General features: G+C 42.5%; 2 protein-coding genes across 2 annotated transcripts; one reads left to right on the forward strand and one right to left on the reverse strand.

Annotated features, from left to right (window-relative positions):
• Window positions 1-450: 450 nt before the first annotated feature.
• LOC133453754 (group XIIB secretory phospholipase A2-like protein) lies at window positions 451-5,656 on the reverse strand. Its single transcript, XM_061733118.1, has 4 exons — window positions 5,292-5,656; window positions 3,869-3,957; window positions 952-1,117; window positions 451-781 (listed from the first exon to the last, which is right to left on the reverse strand). Exons 1-4 carry the CDS (start codon window positions 5,560-5,562, stop codon window positions 663-665), a joined length of 645 nt encoding a protein of 214 aa, XP_061589102.1. The 5' UTR covers window positions 5,563-5,656; the 3' UTR covers window positions 451-662.
• Window positions 5,657-13,198: 7,542 nt separating this feature from the next.
• LOC133453770 (uncharacterized) lies at window positions 13,199-20,422 on the forward strand. The gene is made up of 7 exons (XM_061733119.1): window positions 13,199-13,308; window positions 13,380-13,489; window positions 13,571-13,707; window positions 15,592-17,069; window positions 17,148-17,255; window positions 17,345-17,442; window positions 19,943-20,422. Exons 1-7 carry the CDS (start codon window positions 13,302-13,304, stop codon window positions 20,204-20,206), a joined length of 2,202 nt encoding a protein of 733 aa, XP_061589103.1. The 5' UTR covers window positions 13,199-13,301; the 3' UTR covers window positions 20,207-20,422.
• The last annotated feature ends 3,333 nt before the right edge of the window (window positions 20,423-23,755 follow it).

Raw genomic sequence — 23,755 nt, forward strand, 5'->3', positions numbered from 1 at the left:
TCATCTAAACCGCCTTGAATCATAATTACTGACATAAACTGACACTGGACGACATGAAAGGACATCCTGACAGCCTGAATGATCCAAATCTGGTACATTATTACAAGTTAAGAAGGCCAAGTGTCAAATATAATTATTAGGTATCACGTCAGTCTTCTCACTGAAAGGTTATAATTAAGCATGAACTCGTGGTCAAAAGCAGATATGGAACATGTCACAGTTCTGTTTACCGTCACCCACTGTGACCCGGTCTGTAGTGGCGGGCGATTCATGGTCCTGCATACCGCAGCGAGCCATCAGTCATGCAAAAAGTAATCTGGGGTTGAGAGATGTGGATTGGCTGATTTCATCTGCTCCAAATGAGCTGAAGGTGACGGCTCCGATCCAGCCGACCCGAGAGTCAGACTCGTTTTCAGGGCTGGTTGTAAACCACTCAATGAAACAGTCGCCTGTATTTAAAATGACATTTATTCACATGGTAAGACATTCAACTCTTACAGTCTTTCACCAGTTTATAGTTCCTGAAAGGAGATGATACACCGTGGACATTCAATAATAACAAAGAAGGATTTTAACAAGACGAAAGCAAAAATGTCCAAATAAATTACTCAAGTAGTCACAGCTCCGCACCGTCAGCTGAAATGTCTTGAGCTGACACTTGTCTAGAGTTCATCTCTCTCCTCTCCTTGGCAGTAGCAGGCTCCTCTCTGGCTGTTCATGTAGGGCTTGCAGCCCAGCGTCCACACCGTGTTGAAGAAGGTGTCCGCCACGCCTTCACACGCTGGAGAGGAAGGAACATGAGAGACGGTTAGAGGTCAACCGTGATGTCAGCTGATGAGATGCGGTTCAGTTAATGTTTCAGCGAAGGCAGCGAGAATCAGATTTACAGCCCTCTCTGCCGTTAAGCTGAAGTCTGATGGTGATGAAGAAGAGATGAAACCCATTACCAACCTTCCACCTTGGACACGAAGCCCAGGCTCTTCTTGAGGTCCGAGCAGATGCTGTGGAGGCACCAGCGGAACTTGGAGTCGCAGCGGTACTTGTTGGAGCCGCAGGTGTCGTAGCACATGTCCAGCTGGTTGCAGCACTTGGTCATGGCAGGGATGCCCACGTCCATCTGACACACAAACACGGACAAGGAACCAACTATCATCAAACTGGACTTGTACGGCTGTGGGTGTGTATATATATATTAGGGCTGGGCGATTTTGGACAAAAATAAAATCCCGATTTTTTTTCTCTGAAAACCCGATTTTCGATTTCGATTTTTTTGGTAAAACTACAAAAGACAATGGAATAAATTGTTTCAAATATTTTATCTTTATTTTTAAAGAAAAATAGCAAACAAATTTCCCTATAGGGAATGAAGTGCAATTGAAAGATACTGTAAATCCTCCTTGAGTTTAGTAAAGTGACAACATTTACAATTTTCTTGACCAAACAAAGATGACTAGACGAGCTCTGTCTGTAATGCAGCCAGCTGCAAAAAGGAAAATCGATTTTTCGATTTTCATTTTTTTTAAATCGATTGTGATTAATCGCACAGCCCTAATATACATATACACAGCACCGTCTCTCAGAAAATTAGAATATTGTGATAAAGTCCTTTATTTTCTGTAATGCAATTAAAAAAACAAAAATGTCATACATTCTGGATTCATTACAAATCAACTGAAATATTACGAGCCCTTTACTATTTTAATATTGCTGATCATGGCTTACAGCTTAAGAAAACTCAAATATCCTATCTCAAAAAATTTGAATATTCTGGGAATCTTAATCTTAAACTGTCGGCTTAAGTTTCCTCCACTACTTGCAGCCGTTTTTGCCACTCAGTGCGAGTAAGGGGGCGTGGTCCAGAGGGAATGTGACGTCAATGCATACTCTCTCTCTCTCTCTCTCTCTCTCTCTCTCTCTCTCTCTCTCTCTCTCTCTCTCTCTCTCTCTCTCTCTCTCTCTCTCTCTCTCTCTCTCTCTCTCTCTCTCTCTCTCTCTCTCTCTCTCTCTCTCTCTCTCTCTCTCTCTCTCTCTCTCTATATATATATATATATATATACACAATTGTACAATCTTATGCTTGTAATGAATAAGATTGTACAAGGGTGTATAGGCTATAAATTCACATCGTAAATAATGTTAGCTTTTATGCATAGATGACTACAGGAACTCAGGGACGTATAACTGCACATGGCAAAAATAACTTGGGTATCCGCTAATTTATACTCAGGTATACTATACTATATATTCATACTGTGGAAATGTCTTACTATTCATTTGTGTAACTTATAGGTACGGTAAGATTATTGATACCTAACAACGAGGGTCCTTCTGAAAACACAGTACTGAGTTCAAGGGAGAGGAATTCACCTGTTTTTTCTTCCTACTCCTCTTCAAACATGACGAGACTGCTGCCACCAAAAAATAAGCATCTGTTGCAGTCCTGGTTACAGTATGTTCCAACGTGTCTGTTACTTTACACTCCCATCATGTTTGTAATAAAGACTTCTAAATTGAATGAATCTAATCATTGCTGTTATCTCAGCTGGGTTCAGAGTGTGCACACTCAGATTTTAGACTAGCTCTGGTGTCACACTGACCTGTTTATGGGAATCGTAGTGTTTAGGCTTCATCATTCTTCATCTGGTGTTCAAAACTAGCAGGCATCTGTTACTCTGTGTCCTCCAGACGCCTGATGTACGTTCTGACCCACTAGCATGCAACTGATTCATTACAACTACTGGAACTTGGATCATCTCTCAACACTTATTCCCAGTACTGGAGTTGAGGGGGGATGAGGGGGGATGAGGGGGGATGAGGTGGGATGGCTTCCCTTCTGAAATAAAAACGGTCCAAATCATCCCCCCTGTAAAACTGCCATCCACCCTTTCCATCCCTTATGTCATTTCATCAATGAATGTGGTTTTACTGCTATTTCAACATTTAGAGTCATCACCAGAAAAATAACACCAGAAAAATAATTTATTTGACAATTTTCACCTGTTTCAAGTAAATTTTCACTTGAAATAAGTAGGAAAATCTGCCAGTGGGACAAGATTTATCTTCTTATTACAAGCAAAAAAATCTTGATCCACTGGCAGATTTTTCTACTTATTTCAAGTGAAAATCTACTTGAAACAGGTGAAATTTTTTGTTTTTTCCAGTGATAAGTCTTGTTTTAAGTGTAATGAGATTTTTTTACTAAAATGAGACATTTTAACTAGAAATAAGACAAATATTCTTGTTAAGATTTTGAGTTTTTGCAGTGATCCATGTTACTTATCCTGTGAAGGACAGAGTCATATTGATAAGTTCAGAAAACTGTTTTTTATTGTTGTGTTTTGATGTATTTGATGTAAGCCCAGTGGATATTTAAAGCTTACAGAAGGCTGCATTTAACTGCTGCTATGTCATTCCTGCAGTATTTCTGCAGGTGTTTTGGTCACTGCTATTATTTGTAATATATTATATTATTTGTAATCAGCACAAATTATCTGTCCCCATATGATAAAATCCACCATCCCCCCTGATTCTTTTTTACAACTCGAGTACTGCTTATTCCTGATAATCTAACATGCTCAGTTTCAGTCCAAGTAGTCACCATGTGGCTTAAACATTTTATACAGAGGTGTTAATACGTTCTGGCGGAAGGTTTTATGAGCTTATGATAACACATTATCTGGGAAGACTAGATAAGATCTGGGGAAAAAACAAACAATTTCCGCTCATTTGTTCAGCATTGGGAACAAAGAATCAGATCTTTTGATTTAGGCATTATTAATAAAAAATACATAAATAAATCTGCATTCTTTGGAGCAGAACATGCGAATCTCATGATTTGATTTTCTTCGTGAAGACAGGTGAAGCCTACCGAATCTGGAATGGGAAGACCAAAGAAGTAGGAGCTGCATCCGTCGGGCTCAGGCATCTTATAACCAGGACGAGGAACAGGAGCACCCCCTGGGAGACGAAGCAGGGGGACAGATATCAGACGCAGATCAGGTTGCACAGCTGGCCAGTAGGAGTATGTTAAGAGAGATGCCTCTGATTAAATCCTTCATGATATTGTCCTATTCCCCAGTCCCTGTACAACACACCTCCTATCAGTCAGAGGTCACAGTCCGCTGCCAGGCCCTCCCCAACCATGATAAGTGCAGGAGTTTACAAAAGCGGCCTGAGTAAGTCCAATAAGAAGGCAAATTAATTTAAAATATTGGAATATGATAACACTTTTAATGCTGAAATTAAAGGAGAATTAAAAGTTAGTCCGTGATATCAGCAGTCTTGATTGGACAAGTGTCCATGTTTGAAGCAACATTATGGTTTGCTCTCTAAACACACCCCTAGAGTCCAGTGGCGTCAATTCAGTGGAAGCTAAGGTATGGCAAGGTTACGAGTCACAGAACTTAACTAGAGTATCAATCAACACATCCAACAAATACTCATCACAGAAGTCTGCTATGTAGCTTATCTGTGTGGGCAAGCAAATTGGAACTTTTTCAAATGCAGTCTCACTCACTGCAAAAACTAAAAAAAAAGGAATATTTGTCTTATTTCTAGTTAAAATGTCTAATTTTTAGTCAAAAAATCTCATTACACTTAAAACAAGAGTCATCACCAGAAAAATTACTTGTTATTTTACCATGTTCACCTGTTTCAAGTAAATTTTCACTTGAAATAAGTAGAAAAATCTGCCAGTGGGACAAGATTTATCTTCTCATTACAAGCAAAAATAATATTGCTCCACTGGCAGATTTTTCCACTTATTTTAAGTGAAAATCTACTTGAAACAGGTGAAAATGGTTGTTTTTGAGTCTTGTCTTAAATGAAATGAGATTTTTTTTGACTAAAAATTAGACATTTTAACTAGAAATAAGATAAATATTCTTGTTAAGATTTTGAGTTTTTGCAGTGTATAATAACTAGTGAAATCGATCATGTTGTTCTGATTTGCATTTGTAGTTATTCTATATGTATTAAGTAATAGAATAATCAATACAAATAGACAGAGTAATTCCATAAATGTATTAAAAAAACAAACATTTACATTTTCCCTTGAAGCTGAGGTGTGGCGGCTGCCGTACCTTGCCATACTGAATTGACGCCCCTGCTAGAGTCCAATCCAGACAAGATGTGTATTCATGTTAGGGGTTTTAAGACATCGACAAGGCCCCGATGTCATTAGTATAGAACTGTAGCTGAATACAACTCAAAGTTGCAGCTGGTAGATCACAGTGATTGATTCATTACATCTGCAGTTTGACCCTAAACAGAGCGTCCTCTTGCAGGCTCACCGTATCTGCAGCGGTATTGGCACACTCCGTCTCGTCCCCCCATGAACTCCAGCATGGAGTCAAAGTAGGTGCTGACGGCCTCGAAGCCGCCTCTGACGGAGTTCATCCCCCACTCCTCCTCGTCGCCCTGCTGTGTGTCGCCAGACGCGTCGCCCGGGGCAGGTGCTGCTGCCGCTGGATCTCCAGCCTCCTGGGCAACAGCGCCGTGGACCAGCAGGCCCAGCAGGCCCAGCAAGAGCAGGAGCGGAGTGAGAAGGGCCCGGCGGGTCATCCTGCAGGTCAGACGGGTGCGAGTGAACAGAGGTAAGAGCTCAGAGACAGAAGAAGACGCAAATGCTCTCACAGAGGCAATACTGAAACTGTGTGCGTGACCTGAACTTTGAGCCACGCTCAGTGATGGCATTGCATGTGGAGGAACAAAGTCCAGCTTCTATCTCACTTTTTTTTTTTTTTTTTTGCACGTCTGAGCTTTTATCATTCTTGTTGATTGATTGGTGACTGTGCCTTTTCATTCTTCAGGCATTACAAATCAATCCTGTTTCACTTCTGTTCATATTCAAATTCTGTGAAAAAATACCCCCCCCCCCCCTCCCATGGAAACCACTGCTGACCAAAAAGAGACACATCTTGATAATCCAAAGACTTTTGGTTCTGTTGACTGCTCAGACAAAAGTTAGGCTCTCTGGAAGATGTGTGCGTCGTTTCATCTGCCGTACAGCTGACGGGGTTTCAGGAAAAGGACGGCGCTGAGACGGTCAAGCATGGCGGTGGGAGCGGGACGGTGTGTAGTTGCTTTGCTGCTTCAGGACTTGGACAACTTCCCGTAATTGGAGGAGAATTCTGCTCTTCGTCAGAAAATCGTGTTAATACTAGCCCCCAAGACCAGTGAAGCATCGTGGCAGAATGTCCAGGTCTCTGCAGGCGCTGCAGTCAAAGTACAACATCAGCAATCAAGAAGAGATTGCACAAGTGTGACCTAGTTGGCAGTTTTTAAAACTACATTTTACATACTGGATAGATCAGTGATCAGCATCAGTGTTCTCTGACCAGAAGACATGTTTGGTTCAGAGAAAGATAGAAGAATGAAGCATGGTGGCTGAAGTGTAATGGCGTGGGCTCTTTGCTGCCTTGCAGACTGAGCGTATTTTTAACACCAGCACTGTTTAGTTTGGCCCAAACAAACAGAATAGAACAGCTGCACACCAAACCGCTGTTGAGAGACTTCTTTGATGAAACCGTCTCTCTGAAGGTTATCCACAACCTGGATTTGATTCAACCACAGGTGAGCTCACGGGTGAAGCTTGTGGTGCAGTGAACAAAGCTGGAAAACAACTGTGCCATAATAAATGTATTAAAATAAAGTAATAATAATAATCAAATGAAAAGTGTTTGGGCTGAAGTGAACGAAGTACACATACACTGAAGTACTGAAGATTATGATGTGCACCAAGGACACCTAATATGTGCAAATAGCCTGAAAAGACTGCAGTCACTGATTCAACTGCGAATCTGGAAACATTTCAAACAAGATGAAGTTGAACAAGGAATGTGCAACTTTAAACTGATTACTTGCAGGACACTAACATCTTAATGTGTGAGATGTTACACATTACACACTGATACATTCTGTTACCTCTGTGCCCCCATACACACACAGCACTGTCTCAGAAAATTAGAATATTGTGATAAAGTCCTTTATTTTCTGTAATGCAAAAATGTCATACATTCTGGATTCATTACAAATCAACTGAAATATTACGAGCCTTTTACTATTTTAATATTGCTGATCATGGCTTACAGCTTAAGAAATGTGTATATATGTATACATGTATGGGTGTATGCGTATGTATGGGTATATATATATATATATATATATATATGTGTGTGTGTGTGTGTGTGTGTGTGTGTGTGTGTGTGTGTGTGTGTGTGTGTGTGTGTGTGTGTGTGTGTGTGTGTGTGGTGTGATTATGTGTGTAAGTTGATATATACATAGATATAGAGCAGACACAGTATTGTGTAAATAAGTATATTTATATAAATATTTATATGGGCATGTGTGTACAAATATATAGAAATATTCAACTATGTGTATGTATGTATGCATGTATAAGTATGTGTGTGAGTATAATTACAGTATATAATAATAATAATAATAATAATAATAATAATAATAATAATAATAATAATAATAATAATAATAATAATAATAATAATAAAAATAATGTTATTTAGCAGTGTGAGTACAGTGTGTGAATATTTATAAATACAGGTTAAATGATTAGTGAATGGGGGTAGGACTAAATAAGTTTACACTTCTTCCTACTCCTTTTTTGGCACATGTAAATCAAGATAGCAAGTTTTAAAGGATGCAATTCTTTGTTTTGTTGTTTTGTTTTCTTAAACTTCTCATGAAGTGTTTTTTTTACATGTACAAAAATAAAATAAATCAAATCAAAACCACGCCCCCTCCAACCGTTTGCTACGTCTATGGTTTGCTACAGCCCACGGAAGTGACGTAGGTTTCAAACACGGAAGTATATGACGGCGGTCTGTCACTTAAACCAACATACTATTTTATTTTCTTGCTTTTAAAACCAGTAAAATTTACTGAATCTCTATTACGTGTGCATTTGGACTAAAACTAACCGAGCTTCGTTTCACTGAAAACGTGTTTGTAGGGAACAAACCACGGGTGTCTGAGCCACGTGCAGCGAACCTGAGGGAAGTTTGTTTACTTCACTATTTCAAACTAGTAATGATAACTGTAACAACATGGCTTTCGCTAACCTGTTCTCGAGACTGGCTGCTGTCGATGAAGATGTGGGGACTTCTGATCGATCAGACTTCACATGCCGGTAAAAAACAACAACAAAAAAACGATAGTTTGGTTAAAAATGATCAGTTCTGTTTGAGGGGACTCATCTTATCTGTGTTATAGAAATGAAACTGGGCATGGTGAGAGGGCCAGGAAGAGAAAACCCCAGGGTGAGGAGCCTGGATCCCACAAGAAGGTGAGTTGATTACTGATAACTGTCTTTATTCCCTTATTTAGTCCCTTAATATTGATGAAAATGTATCTTTTAAATATCATATTTCAAATCTGGCAAGTAAACTGAGGCAAAAGATTGTCTTTTTCTACAGGAATAAATCCTGCTTCCCCTTGCACTGCAGAAAAACCCTTATTGAGGCAACTTTTTTATCAGTTTTAGATTATGGTGACATACTGTACAGACATACCTCGGCTACAACGCTAAAGCCCCTTGATTCTGTTTATCACTCTGCACTTAGGTTCATTACTGGTGACTCATATAACACTCATCATTGCATCCTGTACAGTAAGGTTGGATGGTCCTCCCTCTCTGAAAGGCGAGATTTTCACTTTTATTTATTTATCTATAAGGCTATTATTGGCTTGCTGCCGAGTTATGTTTCCTCCCTCCTTGCTTGGCCTGCTAGTTCACACCACACTCGATCCACAGACTGGCTTACACTACAAGTCCCTCGAGTCTATACTGAGCTTGGTAGATCTTCTTTTAGCTTTTCTGCACCATCCACCTGGAACTCATTACAAAGCACTCTAAAAATTAATTCACTAGTGTCTTTTGGTCATTTTAAATCCCTGATCTTAAATCTTTTAAGCACTGCTTGTATCTGTTTTAATTGATTTTATTGTTACATTATTTTATTAATTGTAACTTCATATTTGTTTAATTGACTGCTCTTTTGTTGTTCTATTTTTGTCCCTGTCTTTTGTTTTTTTACTTTTGTATTGCTCGACGTCATTGTAAATGAGGGCTCGCCCTCAATGATTTTTCGAGTTTAAATAAAGATATATATTTGTTATTTGTGTATTTAAGTCCAAGTCGTGATTTTTTTTTTTGAGCCAGGGAGCCTCATCGAGACAATACACATTTAAATAAAAACTGCATAAGCAACTAAGGAAATAAAAAGGAAACAGTCAGTAGTTCATGTGACATTTATAGAAACCAGTGGTGGACAGTAATGGAGTAAATTTACTTGAGTACTGTACTTAAGTACATATCCAGAGGATTTGTACTTTACTTGAGTATTAGATTTCTTTGGTACTTATTACTCTTACTTGAATACATTTCCAAGACAAATATTTTTACTTTTACTCGAGTAAATTTCTAGGAAGGCTGAAAAGTACTCGTTACTTTCAGGTCTGCTCTTTTTTCTTCTTCCCTAAAATCCTATTGGACACAAGCTGTTTTTGTCAAAGGAGGAGACCTATCACACGCACGCTCTCCACTGGGATGGACGTAAAGCGGAAATACGTCAAGCCTCCTCAAAACGATACCGCCAAAGTAGCCTGCGTTTGTCAAGACAGAGCCGCAACAACGGCTACGCCTGCGTCAGGAGAAGAAAGACAATCCGCTGAGTCGTCTGAGTCTGATAATGAGCCGGACTCGGAGCAGGGACTTTCACAAAATCCTTGGCCGTATCTTAACTCAATGTTTGAGTTCGACCGAGTGAAAAACGAGGGCACAGTTTTTTGTAAAGCAGTGGTCTTTGAGTGGGATCCAGACTTAGTTGGATGGTGCAGGTTAATTTGGTTTCAGTTCATGATTGTTAACATTGTGGTTCTAAAAGCAGCACATCAGTGCAGCTGGTTTCAAAGAGTTAATTCTCAGAAACAACAGTTAAAAGATCCTTAAATTAATTTAGAAAAAATAAAGTAATTTACTGATGCGGAAAATAAGAAATTTACTCTTACTCTTACTTTTACTTAAAGTAAATTTAAAAGCATTTACTTTTGGATACTTAAGTACCTTTTAAAGGCAAGTACTTTTCTACTCTTACTTGAGTAATATTTTGACTGAGCTACTTTTACTTGTAACAGAGTAAATTTTGACCAGTAGTATTTGTACTCTTACTCAAGTACTGGGGTCGAGTACTCTGTCCACCTCTGATAGAAACTGAACAGGGGTCCAGCTGTTGTATTTGTACTGATGGATTTTTCAAATCTCTGTTAGTGGTAAAGGTCCCAACAGCACTTTATTCTTTCCAATACCTGAACTTCGGCTACCAGTCTGTACCGAGTACTGACGTGATCCCAGTGTTACTTATTTTTTTACTTTAATTAAATAAAACAATAATAATTTGCATCAGTCAAATATATTTATTAAATAAAGAAATCCAGGTACTACATTTAAACTGCAGCCACAAATAATTAATATGGGAACACATTTATATTTTGATGATTTGAACAAAAATCCCATGATACGGATTCTTCATAAACATAAGGGTGTCAGTGTCAGTGAATCTTTATTTCCAGCAGTATCAGCGAGTATTTCCTATACTGGTATCTAGGGGTGTGCAAACAAGGGTACCTCACGATTCGATTCTATTTCGATTATTGGAGCTTCGATTCTTCGATTATAACGATTGTCGATTCGATTATTGGTGCCACGATTCTTCGATTATTGTGATTTTTAATGCTTTTTTCCATACAAGATTGATTTTGTCTTCATCTGTGGCTACATTTGTAAATAAATAGCCAATCAATTAACTCAGTTCCTCTAACAACACTCATTAAGTAAATAACAAGGTTTTTTGAACATTTGACATGTATTTTTCAAAGACACAAAATAATTTATTCTATGACTATGTAAACATTTGTTCTTTGACTTACTTAACTTTGACCAGGGAAAGCTGCACTTGCATGAGAGCGCCCTCTATTGGCGGAAAACACTGAAAACGGTCAAGCCCTGGATTTAATGAGTTCATTAATTCAAGTAAACAACATATGTACTTCTATCAAATTTATTTAGTGTAAACATATCTGCCATATTTCAAGTGAACAATAAGAAATGTGCATTCTTGAAAATGAAATGATTCAGCAGCTTATTCAGTCTGGAATCTGGATAGGATAACTTAAAAAAAAAATATATATACCGGTATATATTTTTTTTTAATTAATCGATTCCAAATCGTCACGTGACGCATCGCGATGCATCGACACATCGATGAATTGCACCCACCTCTACTTTATCGGTATCGCAACAACTCTGGTAACAGGTGCCAGTTGAGGGTCGGCACGAATCCGTATGGACCCTCCTGCAGGTGGGACCTTGTGGATTCAGGTGCAGGTTTATTCCAGGTGGGAGTTGGACGCCTCCAGGGCTCAATTTCTGGGATTTCTAAGTGCGGTTAAGAGGTGGAGGGTTCCTGGTTAGTGGTGTTAGGATTTCTTCTCTGGTTTTTGTGGATGAAGGGGTTCTGCTGCTATCATTGAGTGAGGATCTGAAGCTGTGAGCGTCTGAGGGCGAGGCGGTGGGACTGCTGGTAGCGAACAAAAGAACAAGATTGTAATTATAAGTGACTGAAATGGGATTCCTCCATATGGCGGCTGGACTCTTCCAGTACAGAGAGGTCCGACGGGAGGATTATGATCGTATAGTGTGAGCAGACGGGTCGCATCCGAGCATCGGGTCGTACAGTGTGAGACCATAAATCGTGGGCTGGGAACTTTTGAACTCAGCCATCCAGTCGTGCAGTGTAAGATGGGGCTGAATCAAACGATTTAAAATATCGCACAGTCTATGCCCAGCTTTAGAGAGAGGGTGAACAGTTCAGTTGTCCAAGAAGGACTCTGAGTAGAGCTGCTGCTCCTCATCCAGACGAGCCATTCCAGGTGGATTATGGCCTCCTTCTTCAGGAGGTGTTTTCATTATGTCATATCATAAAAAGGCCCAGAAGCAGGAGGCACCGGAGGGACTATATTTTTTGGCAGGCCTGGGAATGCCTTTAAATCTTCCCAAAAGATCTGGAGGAAGTGGCTGCAGAGAAGGTGATCTGGACGTCTTTGCTTAAGCTGGAGACCATCAATCCAAACCTGGATAGGTAGAAGTTAATGAATGGAGGGGTGGAACAAAACTTGTGTTTTCCAGTATTAATGAATGTCTACATTTCTTTTATTTTCAAATGGTTTTCTTTTCACAGAAAAGATGTCACGTGAAGGAGACTACCACATCTTGTGATGCCTTCAAAGACCAGACCAGACCCCTCCAACAGCAGGGCAGTGATGGAGAGCGTGAACTTGGTGGAAACACAAAGGAAAAGATAAATGACCACAGCTCTAAAGCTCGCAGTAATAGCAGCCGATGCAACAAAAACCAAAAATATAAAAGTAGAAACAATTGTCAAGCTTATAACGACCAACAAAAGCTGGAGGAGAAGATGGAGACAAACCAGCAGCAGGGAAAGGATGGAAGAAGGCCTGGAAATGGAGGTGGAGGACCAGGGAACAGAGGTGGAGGACGATCTGGGAACAGAGGTGGAGGACCCAGGAATAGAGGTGGAGGAGGATCTGGAAACAGAGGTGGAGGAGGATATGGGAATAGAGGTGGAGGAGGATCTGGGAACAGAGGTGGAGGAGGATCTGGGAACAGAGGTGGAGGAGGAAATGGGAATAGAGGTGGAGGACCTGGGAATAGAGGTGGAGGAGGATACGGGAATAGAGGTGGAGGAGGATACGGGAACAGAGGTGGAGGAGGATACGGGAACAGAGGTGGAGGAGGATACGGGAACAGAGGTGGAGGACCTCTGTTTAGAAAAGCAGAAATGAGGAGTAACGATGCTGAGCCGGTGAGTACGATGCCACTGTTTCTGTCAGGTAGGAGAATACACCTGGAAACGCAGTCATCTTGAATTCAGGTGTTTTTCTCCCCCCCGCGTGTTCAGGAGAAAAGGTTCATGACTCAGGAGTTCAAGGACCAGAATGCTTTGCTGGTGGATGGACGGTTAGTTTGTCGACATTTCCTTTTTGGGCGATGCCTGATGGTAGGTTATGCTAAAACGTAGAAGTTATCTAAGTTACCAGTTTACCTGTAGAGGACGTCATAGGCATTTGTGCTCAGGTTGTTCGTGTCCTGTTTGCAGGCCGAGAACTGCCAGCTGGAGCACGCTGAGGGCTTCAACGACCTCGTCAAACAAGCCTGCAAATTCTATGTGCTAGAGACTTGCACGAAAGGGGAGCGGTGTCCATACATGCACAATATCCTTTCACCCAAATGCGAAGTCAGTGCTAACCGCTGCATAGCTGCTATTTCCTTTACTACGCCGTACAGTCGTTTCCTTGCAAGTTCTTCCACAGGAACGGATACTGCTCTAAAAAGGACGACTGCAGGTTTTCCCACGGGCCACTTAATGAAGTCACCGAAAAGCTTCTGGAGGAGGTGCGTCTGAGGAAATGTATTAGTTCAACAGGGATTATCGTGTTCGGAATGTGACATGCGTTGCGGATTTCCTCCATGCAGGCATTAAGACGAGATGAAGCTCTCCGCGAACTCGCCAAAAAAGCTGAACAAGACTCGTCAGTCCAGCCGGCGAACACGGAAGAGTCTGAATCCGTAGAAGCTGACAAGGACCCCGAGATACTGAAGCTACCACTCAGGTTAAAGCGCTCATGGTGTCTTTTACCGTCTGTCGTCCTTCCTGGGGGTGTTAAAAAGTCAAAAATTGGTTCACTGTGACGTAAAGAGCAGAAACTCATTAACTCAGATTTTATTCTCATTAGAACATAAAAAAACAACATTTGTGTGATGGCAGCAACTAAAAAGAACTTAGAAATACCTGGAAAAGAAAGACATACCTGGAGGAACACCTGGCATCTAACTAGGTTGCTTGGCAACCGGCCAGTGACGTGATCAGATTTTAAAAAGAGCATCCTTGAGCATCCTTAACTGTCCCACAGGTAAAGATGGCTTCACTAGTTTCCGAGCACTGATACATTTATAAAGACGGCCTCATCAACTACATCATCTAAGCTACACCGTCTAACGGCTCTGAGAATCTGGGCAAAGCCAGACATCACCGCTGCACGTCCATGATCTCCGGGCCTTTAGGTGACGCCACGATAAAAACAGCCCTGATTATGAGATGATTAGATTACTGAAATCACTCTGGGCCTGATTTACTAAAGGTTTGCGTGCGTAAAAACGTGTGCAAACTTGACAGCACCCGCAAACCAATGTGCAAGCTGATCTACTAACAGCGTGCAAAGAGGACTGCGTCTCTGAAATCCGCAGAATAGCGCACGCTATTCATTTAGTACTTTTGCCCTGATGAATAATCAATTTGGGGCGTAACCGCCAGAGAGCACTAAATACTGGGAGGGGAAAATGCAAATAAGTTAATTTACCACGCGCAATGAGATTTACCAAGCCTGAAAGTATTTGCGCGTATTGTGATTGCGTCTGTATTTAATACGTTCGAAAGGAAGGTGCTAATCTGCCCAGCATCTCCACATGCAAAAGGAGAAATATTTTATTTGAATGTTAAATCGAGTATTATTCAGCAAAAGGTTGCCACAGGAGGCACATTCATTTTTTTATTTGTGATAATAAATAAATCATGTGTTTTCATGGAGAAAAAAGTGTTTCTTACTTGTGCGCCTGCACCCCGTGAAAAGCACCCCCTCGTCTGACAAAAATGATATTCTCATTCCGTGTCATGTTCTGTTTAGAGTCTTTTTGTGTTAATGATTCATGTTTAAATGCGCTCATGGATTCCACAATAGTCATACTTTCCCACAATCACAGTCACAGATAACAAAAATCGGGTAAATGGTTATTGATTTCATTAATTAATAGCCTGCTTACTGTGTTGTCTTCCATAATATTTGTAAATATATATAATATAAACTCCTAAGTATGTGTTTGTGTGAGTGTGTGTATATATAAATATATTGAAGTGTCAGTGTGTTGTTTTTTTTCTTGGTCTACTTATCATTGAATATACGAGGGGGTGCTTTTCACGGCAGGGGTGCTGAATACGGCACAACAATTTGCCTTTTCCACTAATATCTCTAACTCCAACTCGTCAAATTTCATTTTGCGCTTGCGACTTTATCCTGCTTTCCATCCAGACTCTCCATGGCGCAGAGTTTGCGCTCGCAAAAGACACGCAACACCTCATTTAAATACTGAGGTTTGCACCTGTTATCAATTGCGCACGCAATCTTAGTTGATCACCCGCAAAACACACAACAACAGCACGTACAAACTTTTTCAGTGCACACGCAATTTAGTACTCTTTATTTAGGATCTTAGTAAATCGGGCCCTCTGTGCACTCAGGAACTGTTCTGTCGTCACTGGTTAAAAACACAGTTCTGTGAATAAAAATATAATTTTATGAGATTTTTAAATCAATATATTCTTTTTTTCTTTACATCTTACACAGTGTCCCAACTTTTGAGGGATTTGGGATGTCCTAAGCATTTGTGGGGGGTGCATAATTTAGGATTGAACTTTTAACAGTTTTCTCTTTTCTCTTCAGGCCAAACTTTTACAACAGCACAGATGCTGAGAAGGAGACATCAGTTGAGCAGACCGAAGACGTGTCCTCTGTAGCGTCAGACGCTGCCCGACCTCCAGGTCCTCCATCAGCTGATCAACAGGAGCCGGTGTGTTATTCGGTGCAGGCCGTGCTCGGAGCCCAGATGTCCAGACCTTATATCAGCTTCTTCGGAGCTCCGCGAGGTGAAGACCCTGCACCTGCCGCGGCCCCGCGGGGCTCCTCAGACGTCACCGTGGGCAACACAAGCCACGCCCCCTACTCCGTGGATGCTGTCCTTAAGTCTTATAAGTCAATGGGAAACTCCACCTTGGGTCAAATACCTACCTTTTCCAGCACACAGAGCTTACCTTATACCCCCAAAAGTACGTCTGAAAAGGTCCCACAACCTGTATTAGGTTCACAAAACCAAAACCAGAAGGTGCCAGTAAATACCAGACAAGAAGTAAACGTGTACCAGGGAAAGATTTTCAGTCCAGTGTGCGCTGACTCGATTTCCAGGACTTCTCCTGATCCTTCCTACTTGTCTGGGGATCGTAAGAAACGAGGCGGGGAGGTGTCGGCGAGCCAGAGACCTGCTCAGAGGGAGCTACCGCGTTCTGTTGTCTCTGGGTCTGATGAAAGCAAAGATGCTGCAGAGAGACGGCACCTGCCTATGGGACCCATGTGCTCTGAAAGCTCTGCGTGGCATCCTCCTAAACATCACACACAGCTGAAGCCACATCTCTCTGGACTGACGTCTGACTCTTTAAGAAAGGCCTTCTCTCCCTCTTCGGGCTTCAAAGGGTTGAGCGTTGGCGCTGCTGCAGCTGTCGGGCCTGTAAAAAGCCCCGCTAGGACAAAGGATCCTTCAAATGCTGCTGTTCATCATTTTGGAGCGCAGTTCTCTGAGATGCTTCAAAAGGGCACAACGACTCAGCCGACCCCCAAACCAGGCTCCCCGCAGGGTTATTTATCCAACACAACCCCGGAGCGCCAGGGTCGAAATCCAGATGGAAAGGACTCTTCAGTTAAGAGACCTTTCAGGAGCCTTTTTGCACCACTAACGCCAGACTCTGAAACAGCTCCAGCTTGTCCTCAATGCTTTATTAAATCTCCACAGTCAGCAGATATTGCAAGAACCAAAACATGTGCCACGTCCTTCCACAGCCTTTTTGCGTCTCCTCTCAGTGCGACCCCCACTTCTCCTCCGGGGTTGGAGTCTCGGTCATCTGTCGCGGTGACCCGTCCCTGCAGTCAGCAATCACTATTACGCCCCAAGCACACAGCTTCTGGTCTGAGGGCCCCTCTCTCGGTGCAGGCCAAACCCGGCGTCCACAGCCCGGCACCTCCCGCACGGATCCCTGATCCTGGACTTGATCGTGTGAAGCAGGTGGCGACTCCAGTCAGTCAAGATGCTCCAAGCGATGCGCCGACAGGTCATCATCCGCGGCAGCTGCCTGACGTGTCGCCCCCCAGAGGTGACGACACGCACCACATACACACATTCCTCACGCAGCTGAAATGCTGCAGCTTCTAGTTCTGTCTTCATCTCACAGATTCTGCTGCAGAGACGTCTACAAAGTCAGTCCTGAAAAGCCTGTTTCTGTCCCTGGGGCCGTACCAGGAGGATGGAGAGACACGGGAGAGCAGTCGGAGCCCCTCAGGTGTCCTGCAGAGACGTTCACAGCCCATAAAGCTCTGGCGTTCTTGTTGAATGTAGCAATAACCTGCAGGTGTTTGGATTGATTTTCAGATGAAGAAAAGGAGGAGAAGAGCAGTTCGGAGTGTGTTTTGAAGCAACAGCAGGAGAGTCGAGTGAAGAAGAAACGAAAGAAGAGGAAGAACAAAATGGTAGGTATTTTAATAAAAAGCAGAAAATGAGGGATATGTTTGATCAGCAAACCCTTGAAGGCAAAACCAGCTCATCATTGAACGTCACCTGCTGTGACCCTGACCTCTCTACCTCTGCACCTCTCTACCTCTGCACCTCTCTACCTCTGCACCTCTCTACCTCTGCACCTCTCTACCTCTGCACCTCTCTACCTCTCTACCTCTCTACCTCTGCACCTCTCTACCTCTCTACCTCTGCACCTCTCTACCTCTGCACCTCTCTACCTCTGCACCTCTCTACCTCTGCACCCCTCTACCTCTGCACCCCTCTACCTCTGCACCCCTCTACCTCTGCACCTCTCTACCTCTGCACCTCTCTACCTCTGCACCTCTCTACCTCTGCACCTCTCTACCTCTGCACCTCTCTACCTCTGCACCTCTCTACCTCTGCACCTCTCTACCTCTGCACCTCTCTACCTCTGCACCTCTCTACCTCTGCACCTCTCTACCTCTGCACCCCTCTACCTCTGCACCCCTCTACCTCTGCACCCCTCTACCTCTGCACCTCTCTACCTCTGCACCTCTGCACCTCTGCACCTCTCTACCTCTCTAACTCTCTAACTCTCTACCTCTCTACCTCTGCACCTCTCTACCTCTGCACCTCTCTACCTCTGCACCTCTCTACCTCTCTAACTCTCTACCTCTCTACCTCTGCACCTCTCTACCTCTGCACCTCTCTACCTCTGCACCTCTCTACCTCTGCACCTCTCTACCTCTCTAACTCTCTACCTCTCTACCTCTGCACCTCTCTACCTCTGCACCTCTCTACCTCTGCACCTCTCTACCTCCGCACCTCTGCACCTCTCTACCTCTGCACCTCTCTACCTCTCTAACTCTCTACCTCTGCACCTCTCTACCTCTGCACCTCTCTACCTCCGCACCTCTGCACCTCTCTACCTCTGCACCTCTGCACCTCTCTAACTCTCTGCACCTCTCTACCTCTGCACCTCTCTGCCTCTGCACCTCTCTACCTCTGCACCTCTGCACCTCTCTAACTCTCTGCACCTCTCTACCTCTGCACCTCTCTGCCTCTGCACCTCTCTGCCTCTCTACCTCTGCACCTCTCTACCTCTCTGCCTCTGCACCTCTCCACCTCTGCACCCCGGCTGCAACACATTCCTCTGATTGAGACAGCTGTAAGTACCGTGTACTGGGAGGAGCTGGGGCCGCTCAGATCCAGTATCTGTAACGGGAACCACTTCTGACGTAATTCACTGACTGAATCAAAAAACTGTAATCCAAATTCAAACCTTTCTTTTACTGTTTAAGCAGCGCTTCTGGATTTGTCCTGTCTGGAAGAAGCATTGTTTGAAGGGTTCTATAATGCATGTTTGATTTTTTTCAGGAGATTCATATTAAATTCAGATTGCAACAAAATAAAAGGCAACTAATTGCATCCTTTAATACAGATGAATACTGCTTACAACATCGTATACAGGATACTCTGAGCTGTTTTTATACTGCCAGCTTTCCAAAGAAAAGACAAGGACACCCTTAAGCTGGGCATACACTGCAATATTTTAAATCGTTTGGTTAAGCCCCATCTCAAACTGCACGACTATCGCCGAGTTCAAAAGTTTGCAGCCCACGAGTAATGGTCTCACACTGTACGTCCCCATGCTCTGATGCGACCCGTCTGCTCACACTATACGTTCATAATCCTCACGTCGGACTTCTGTGTACTGGAACTGCAACGTCAAAAAGAAGTGGAAGAGGAGGAACCCCCGAACTTGGCAATTTGTGCCATTCTGTGTGGCGATAAATCGAAAAAGATTAGACAACGTTGTGATTGGACAAGGAATTGGCTATTAAAACATGATTTGTAATGTGAATTTGCAACACTTTAAACTACAAATAAAAGTTTTTGACGTGACATCAGAGATTGTGCATGCTCTCTGCAAAAGGATGAGTCCAATCGGGTCGTAGCTGCTTCAACTGTGCGGTTCCTTCACGAGGAGCGACCAGGATTTCAAACACGTTTGATTTTCTTGCAAGCACACGATTTGTGATCGGGAGCTCGTCGTGAGGTGTTACTCTCTCGTCGTTACCCCACGTATACTGCACGAGGCACGACCAACGATTGGGTCGAAATCTGGCCCGATCCGAAAAATAGTTGCACGGTTCAAAATGAGCCGACAATCGCACAGTGTATGCCCGGCTTAAGCAGAACCTAAAGTGCTGGGAGCGTTGTACTTAAGTGCTAACATCACCAAGAAGGCGGCCAGCTCCGCTACACTTTGAAATCAGAGCTGCTGATCACACAATCATGCATTTCTTTTCATGGGAAAAACTCATGTGGATGAAAAATCTTAGAACCTGCCACAGGTACCACACGGCACCTCAATGTTTCCATTGTTGATGAGCTATCTTAGTGCAGGATATGAATGTAGCTTCCATTTCTGCATAGTTTGTGGTTGTTTATACCGTATTGACTTACTGTTGTTCTGGTTGTGCTCCTCAGACTCGAGCTTTCCACCAGTCTGCAGTGGACGCAGCTGCAGGTTCTGCAGAGCACCAGTCGCCTCAGACGTCAGATATCAGGGATGCAGGTATGTCCAGACCTCAGGAGAGGAACTCTGGCTCACGTGTGCCCCCGTTCACACCAGCGGCTCCACTCACGCAGCGTCCCACCCTCCTGAGAGTGAAGCAGGGGTCGGAGGAAGGAGAGGTGGTGAATGGAAACACGGCCGTAACGCCATTCAAGGACCTTTTTAAGCCCTTTTAGACTCCACTTGAAAGGTTTATGTTTATATTACTAGATATAAACGCTAATAAGTGAGTGTATTCCTTTCAATACCTGCTGTATTTTCTGTTGCGTCTGATAAATATATTCTGCAAGGCACTTGTATTTTATTTTTTTTTAAATAAACACCAGGTGTATGTTTCTTGTACAGGCATTTTTATTCCGTATATTTATTATGAGCACTGTAAAGACTTTCCTTTAGACTGTATTAAACTTATTTTGCATAACAGATGTATCTTTTTCTGTGTGTGTGGGGGAAAAAAAGTCAAAATATTGTTCAATTTATGTAATTGTTTGTTTTAATTTTTTTATTTAATATTATAATGGTTATGATCAATTTTATCATTATCCATGTGGGCATCGTTACTGGTCCATCATGTTGTCAGAAAGGTCTGCAGTAAACTATCTCATGTGCCGAGGGGATTAGAGAAATAACTGATATAGAAGCAAAAGTGTGCAAAAGAGCCAGTCCCTCACCGCTAACACGGGTGATGTGTGTTGGGCTCAGATATTTTGCAAGTGGCATGTTCCTACACGGGGATGCCGACAATCTTAGCAAAGCCATTATTTGCCGTCCCATCAGAAGAGTGTATTTGGCATTAAAAGAATATGTGCACATCTTCATGACCTTCAGCCTGTTTTACGCATTCAGGCGATCCGCCATCGTTTGCCATGTCCTTTGTTGCGCTTTCATGATAGTGTTTCAGTATTTCCTTTCTTTAGCATGTGCTTCATTTCTTCTTAATCTTCCACCAAAAGATGTTGCTCATTTGTTGAGAATTACGGCGTACATAGTTTGTCTTGTAGAATCTGTGATCCACCTCATGGTCTCTTGAAGGAATCAGCGGACGCGCATTTACCTGGAATACTTCCACCTGGCTTGACCTGAGCCTGGTTTGGACTTTGTGAAACGGGTGAAGCCAGGATGAACTGATGGTGCTATACAAGCCTGGATTTATCTCTTATACTGGATTTCTGAATCCTACTTTTGTGAAACAGCCCTCAGGATATGTCCAAAAGCCTGAAATGATTTCATAGCGACTGAAATCAAGGATCATGGGGAAAATTAGCAGATTTGCCTGAGGTGACATTTGGTTGGACACATTTGTGGAGTCTTGCTAGTGGGCGGAGCTAATGGCTCTTGAACGTTCACATAACTCCTTTCTTTGACACGTCGGCTTATTAACTCATTATCAACACTGTTTGGTTTTTACATTTATTGTAAATGACTTCAGAACATTAAAACCCTTCGATGCATAATGTATTTGAGCTGCGCCAACAAAGACTATAGATTTCTAATGATATAAATAAATCTTTGACTGTAAATTCTGAAGCTTTCTTATGAAATTGTAGCTTAGAAAAGACACGAGTAATATTGAATTAGAGCATCTTTGTTATTTATTTCTTCAATGTTCAGAAGTTAAAATATAGTTCCTCAATTGAGATGCAAGTATTTATCTTTCCTGTCCTCAACGCAGTCAGACTCCACATTACATCAGATATTTTGTTCATTCTTCAGTTCTTGGCTGCACAGATCCCGGCAGACGTTTACAGCGGAATCCCTGATTCACATGTTGATTCGATGACCAAATCAAGTTACTGCTTCTCACTGAAGTAGATGGTTGGTGCACCTCAACGAACACAACCCACAGCTGAGAAATAAAGCTGTGAAAACACGTCACCATTTGTGCTCTTTATTCTCTGTATCCATTTACCTCGTGACTGATGTTCATTTATTAGTTTGAAGTGACATTAATACCTGTATTTGTATTGTTTAATTATTTCAATAAAGTTTTATCGAAAAAAAACAACCACGTTTGAGTTCGGCGACGGATGACGTCACCCCATTCAAAGTCTATGGACACAGACGCAGGTGACAGTCATTCTTTGCTTTTTTATTTTATTTGTTTCTATTATTTTAGCTACTTCTGTCCTGTTGTTTGTAACTATATTGTTTACAAGTTTTATAAAAAATACAAGGAATAATATTGGGAAAAAAGGACACAGATAATAATAATAGTACATTTTATTTAAAGGCGCCTTTCAGGACACTCAAGGTTGCCGTACAAAGGACCAGGGGTGGAAAGTAACGAATTACATTTACTCACGTTACTGTAATTGAGTACTTTTTATGAGTATTTTGTAATTTTCTAAGTAGTTTTTGAGCATCATATCAGCCACATCTCAAACACATATTCTGAACAGCACTGAGGACAACATGCAACAACAACAACAAACGTATCTGGTCACAGAGGAGCATCTAAAACCGATCATCCAGAAATACTGACAGGCTTACACCAGCACAATGGGCCATGATGACGGTGGAGGAACTACTGGACCCGGAGATGCAGTCCATCCTTGCTGACACGATAACAGAAATAATACAGGCCGTGTCAGCAGACATCCTGAGGGTTTTCCTACCTGGCAGCAGCCCTCCCTCTGGAAACCATCGAGCCTCGGCTGGGAGACTCGCTACTCAAAAGCTGCTCTCAGCTTCTCAACGTCTCACTGGACCAATGTGAAGGTGCGCAGGAGCTGACGGACCTGCTGGAAAAGGAGATCCAAGAGAAGGTCACCTCTGGCATCACTACGGCCACAAGCAGTGAAGACACGGCGCCCTGCTGTGATCTTTACGTGAGTGGCTTCATCTCAAATAAGAAGCGTCTGGGCCACATGGTGTCTCAGGCTGGCAGGTGCCTGAAAGCCAACTTGGTCAAGCTGAACCTCAAGTGGCGACTGGCGTGTACGGCTGGAGAAGATTCCATAGACGTCCCGTTGGCTGTTGAAGGAGTGACCAAAATCCTGGGGAAATGGTCTACGGAAACGTTGTAGAAGGATCATTTTGTCGCAGAACAAAGAAGATCTCATGTACGGCGTTCAACATGGGCTTAGTGGTCGGGGAGGTGAAAAAGTATTTCCTTTTACACACCGCAGGTTCAGAGGATCGCGAACAGCAGTTCCTGAAATTTGCCAGGAAACAATTCAACCATCTGAAAAATTCATCCTGAGCAACAAACGCACCTCCAGTCCCCCTCTGCTCGGAGATGACCTCTTCCTCTTGCCAGTGAATGCGGCTGAAAATGCCAAATCAGACCATAAAGTCGGAGGCTGACGGTGACGTCTCTCCGGAGATGATGTACGCCATTGTAACAGACCCAGGATCTGAGCCTGTTGAGCAGATTAAATGTTCCTGTAAAATACAGGGAAATGATGAGACAGAAAACCAGTGTAGTTTCTCAAAGTCTCGCTTCTGCCTTATTTATTACCGTAATACATTCACATGTATTTTCAAATTGCTGTTCTTCATATGCAAAAGCAAATATACAGTACCTATAATAAATTAACTTCATGTATAATGACCTTAAAATTGTTACTTTCTATTCAATTATGCCTTTTACATGAAATCTCACAATATATCAATTACCGGTACATGTTTTTAATACATTTTAGCAATTTATTCTGTTTTTAACCAAAATACCTTTTTATACTTGCAGCTGGACTGTTTTTAACATACACCAGACACCAGTGCTT

The sequence above is a fragment of the Cololabis saira genome, chromosome 1 (genome assembly GCF_033807715.1).
Source record: "Cololabis saira isolate AMF1-May2022 chromosome 1, fColSai1.1, whole genome shotgun sequence".
In the NCBI taxonomy this organism is placed as follows: domain Eukaryota; kingdom Metazoa; phylum Chordata; class Actinopteri; order Beloniformes; family Belonidae; genus Cololabis; species Cololabis saira.

What these genes read in the sequence shown, in the direction of transcription:
- LOC133453754 (XM_061733118.1), bottom strand. Translation starts at nt 5,562, where the DNA reads ATGACCCGCCGGGCCCTTCTCACTCCGCTCCTGCTCTTGCTGGGCCTG. An exon ending in GTCTTCCCATTCCAGATTCG is followed by an intron (nt 1,118 to 3,868) that starts GTAGGCTTCACC and finishes TTTGTGTGTCAG; the next exon opens with ATGGACGTGGGCATCCCTGC. An exon ending in CTTCGTGTCCAAGGTGGAAG is followed by an intron (nt 782 to 951) that starts GTTGGTAATGGG and finishes CTTCCTCTCCAG; the next exon opens with CGTGTGAAGGCGTGGCGGAC.
- LOC133453770 (XM_061733119.1), top strand. An exon ending in ATACTGAAGCTACCACTCAG is followed by an intron (nt 13,708 to 15,591) that starts GTTAAAGCGCTC and finishes TTTTCTCTTCAG; the next exon opens with GCCAAACTTTTACAACAGCA. An exon ending in TGACGTGTCGCCCCCCAGAG is followed by an intron (nt 17,070 to 17,147) that starts GTGACGACACGC and finishes TTCATCTCACAG; the next exon opens with ATTCTGCTGCAGAGACGTCT.